Source organism: Zalophus californianus, chromosome 1 (genome assembly GCF_009762305.2).
Source record: "Zalophus californianus isolate mZalCal1 chromosome 1, mZalCal1.pri.v2, whole genome shotgun sequence".
NCBI classification, from domain to species: domain Eukaryota; kingdom Metazoa; phylum Chordata; class Mammalia; order Carnivora; family Otariidae; genus Zalophus; species Zalophus californianus.
In genome coordinates this window covers 191,505,506-191,507,364 of record NC_045595.1, presented here as the reverse complement: position 1 = coordinate 191,507,364, position 1,859 = coordinate 191,505,506, and the positions used below count along the sequence as shown (strand labels likewise).

General features: G+C 39.6%; 1 protein-coding gene across 1 annotated transcript; it reads right to left on the bottom strand.

Moving 5' to 3' along the window:
- Nucleotides 1-1,178: 1,178 nt before the first annotated feature.
- On the bottom strand, nucleotides 1,179-1,617 carry LOC113918482 (60S ribosomal protein L38-like). Its single transcript, XM_027586951.1, has 2 exons — nucleotides 1,517-1,617; nucleotides 1,179-1,290 (listed from the first exon to the last, which is right to left on the bottom strand). The coding sequence occupies exons 1-2, from the start codon at nucleotides 1,615-1,617 to the stop codon at nucleotides 1,179-1,181; spliced, it is 213 nt and encodes a 70-aa protein (XP_027442752.1).
- Between the last annotated feature and the right edge of the window lie 242 nt (nucleotides 1,618-1,859).

The window sequence follows — 1,859 nt, the reverse complement described above, 5'->3', positions numbered from 1 at the left end:
AACGGCTATGGCAATAAAGCAAGTCCAAGGAAGTTTTTGGTTTCCTAGTGCATATAAAAGTTGTGTTTATGCTATATTGTAGTCTAGTACATGTGCAGTAGCATTATGTCTAAGAAAACAATGTGCATACCTTAATTAAAAAACACTTTATTGCTAAAACATGCTAACCATTATCCAAGCTTTCAGTGAATCTTAATCTTTTTGTTGGTAGAGCTGGTCTTGCCTTGATGTTTATGGCTGCTGACTGATCAGGGTGGTGGTACCTAAAGTTTGAGGTGGCTGTGGCAATTTCTTAAAATAAGATAACAATTAAGTTTGCTACATTATTAACTCTTCCATTCCTGAATGGTTTCTCTATAGCATGTCACGCTGTTTGATAGCATTTTAACCACAGTAGAACTTTTTTTTTTTTAATTGGACTCAATATTCTCAAACCCTGCAGCTGCTTTATCAACTAAGTTTATATAATATTCTAAATCTTTTGTTGTCATTTAAACAATCTTCATAGCATCTTCACTGGGAGTAGTTTCCATCTCAAGAGAACACTTTCTTTGCTCATCCATAAGAAGCAACTCTTTATCTGTTCTAGTTTTCTTATGAGATTGCAGCAATTCATTCACTTAGCATCTGCTTGAGAACCTCAAGCAGACTCTGAGCTGAGTGTGGAGCTTGATGTGGGGCTTGATTCTATGACCCAGAGATCACTACCTGAGCCAAACCCAAGAGTCAGACATCCAAACAACTGTGCCACCCAGGCACCCTGATATTTCTTAAATAATAAGACTTGAAGATCAAAATCACTTCTTGATCCATGGGCTACAGAATGGATATTATGTTAGCAGCCATGAAAACAACATTAAACTTCTTATATATTTCCATCAGAGCTCTTGGGTGGCCGGGTCCATTATTAAAGAACAGTAATATTTTGAAAGGAATCTTTCCTTCTGAGAAGTATGTCTCAGTGGTGTGGTTAAAATAGTCTGTAAAACATGCTGTAAACAGATGTGTTGTCATCCAGTTTTTGTTGTTCCATTTGTAGAGCACAGGCAGAGTAGATTTAAAATAATCTAAAGGGTCCTAAGATTCTTTTTTGAATGGTAAGTGAGCATTGTTTTCTTTTTCTTTTTCTTTTTAAGAATTTTTAAAACTTTAATATGGTTCAAATCAGTGGGGCAGGTTCACTTCAGCTCCTTAACTGCCAAACCTAGGGCCAGGGACTGCTTCAGTCTCTCTGCCTTCTCCTTGTCCGTGATGACCAAGGTGTAAAGGTATCTGCTGCACCGAACTTTATTTTTTATTTATTTACTTATTTATTATTTATTTATTTGGCAGAGAGAGAGAGAGAGACACAGCAAGAGAGGGAACACAAGTAGGGGGAGTGGAAGAGGGAGAAGCAGGCTTCCCGCCAAGTAGGGAGCCCAATGTGGGGCTCCATCCCCGGATTCTGGGATCATGACCTGAGCCAAAGGCAGGCGCTTAATGACTGAGCCACCCAGGCGCCCCTACACAGAACTTTAACTTCACATTATCCTTATTTTTCTTGATCTTGATGGATTTGGTGTCCTTTCGCCTGGCCGTGAGCAAAAAGTCCTTGATTTTCTCTATTTTGTGAGGCATGGCTACAGGGGGCGCAAGGGAGCACGTGGCCGGCACCACAAGCGGCAAGAAAGCTTGAGCATTGTTTTCAACTTAAAGTCACCAACTGCATTAGCCTCTAACAAGAGAGTTAGCTTATCTGTTGAAGCTTTGAAGGCAGGCATTGACTTCTCTCTTGCTATGAAAATCCTAGATGGAATCTTTTCCAACAAGAAGGCTGTTTTATCTACATTGAAAATCTGTTGTGTAGCCACCTTCATTAA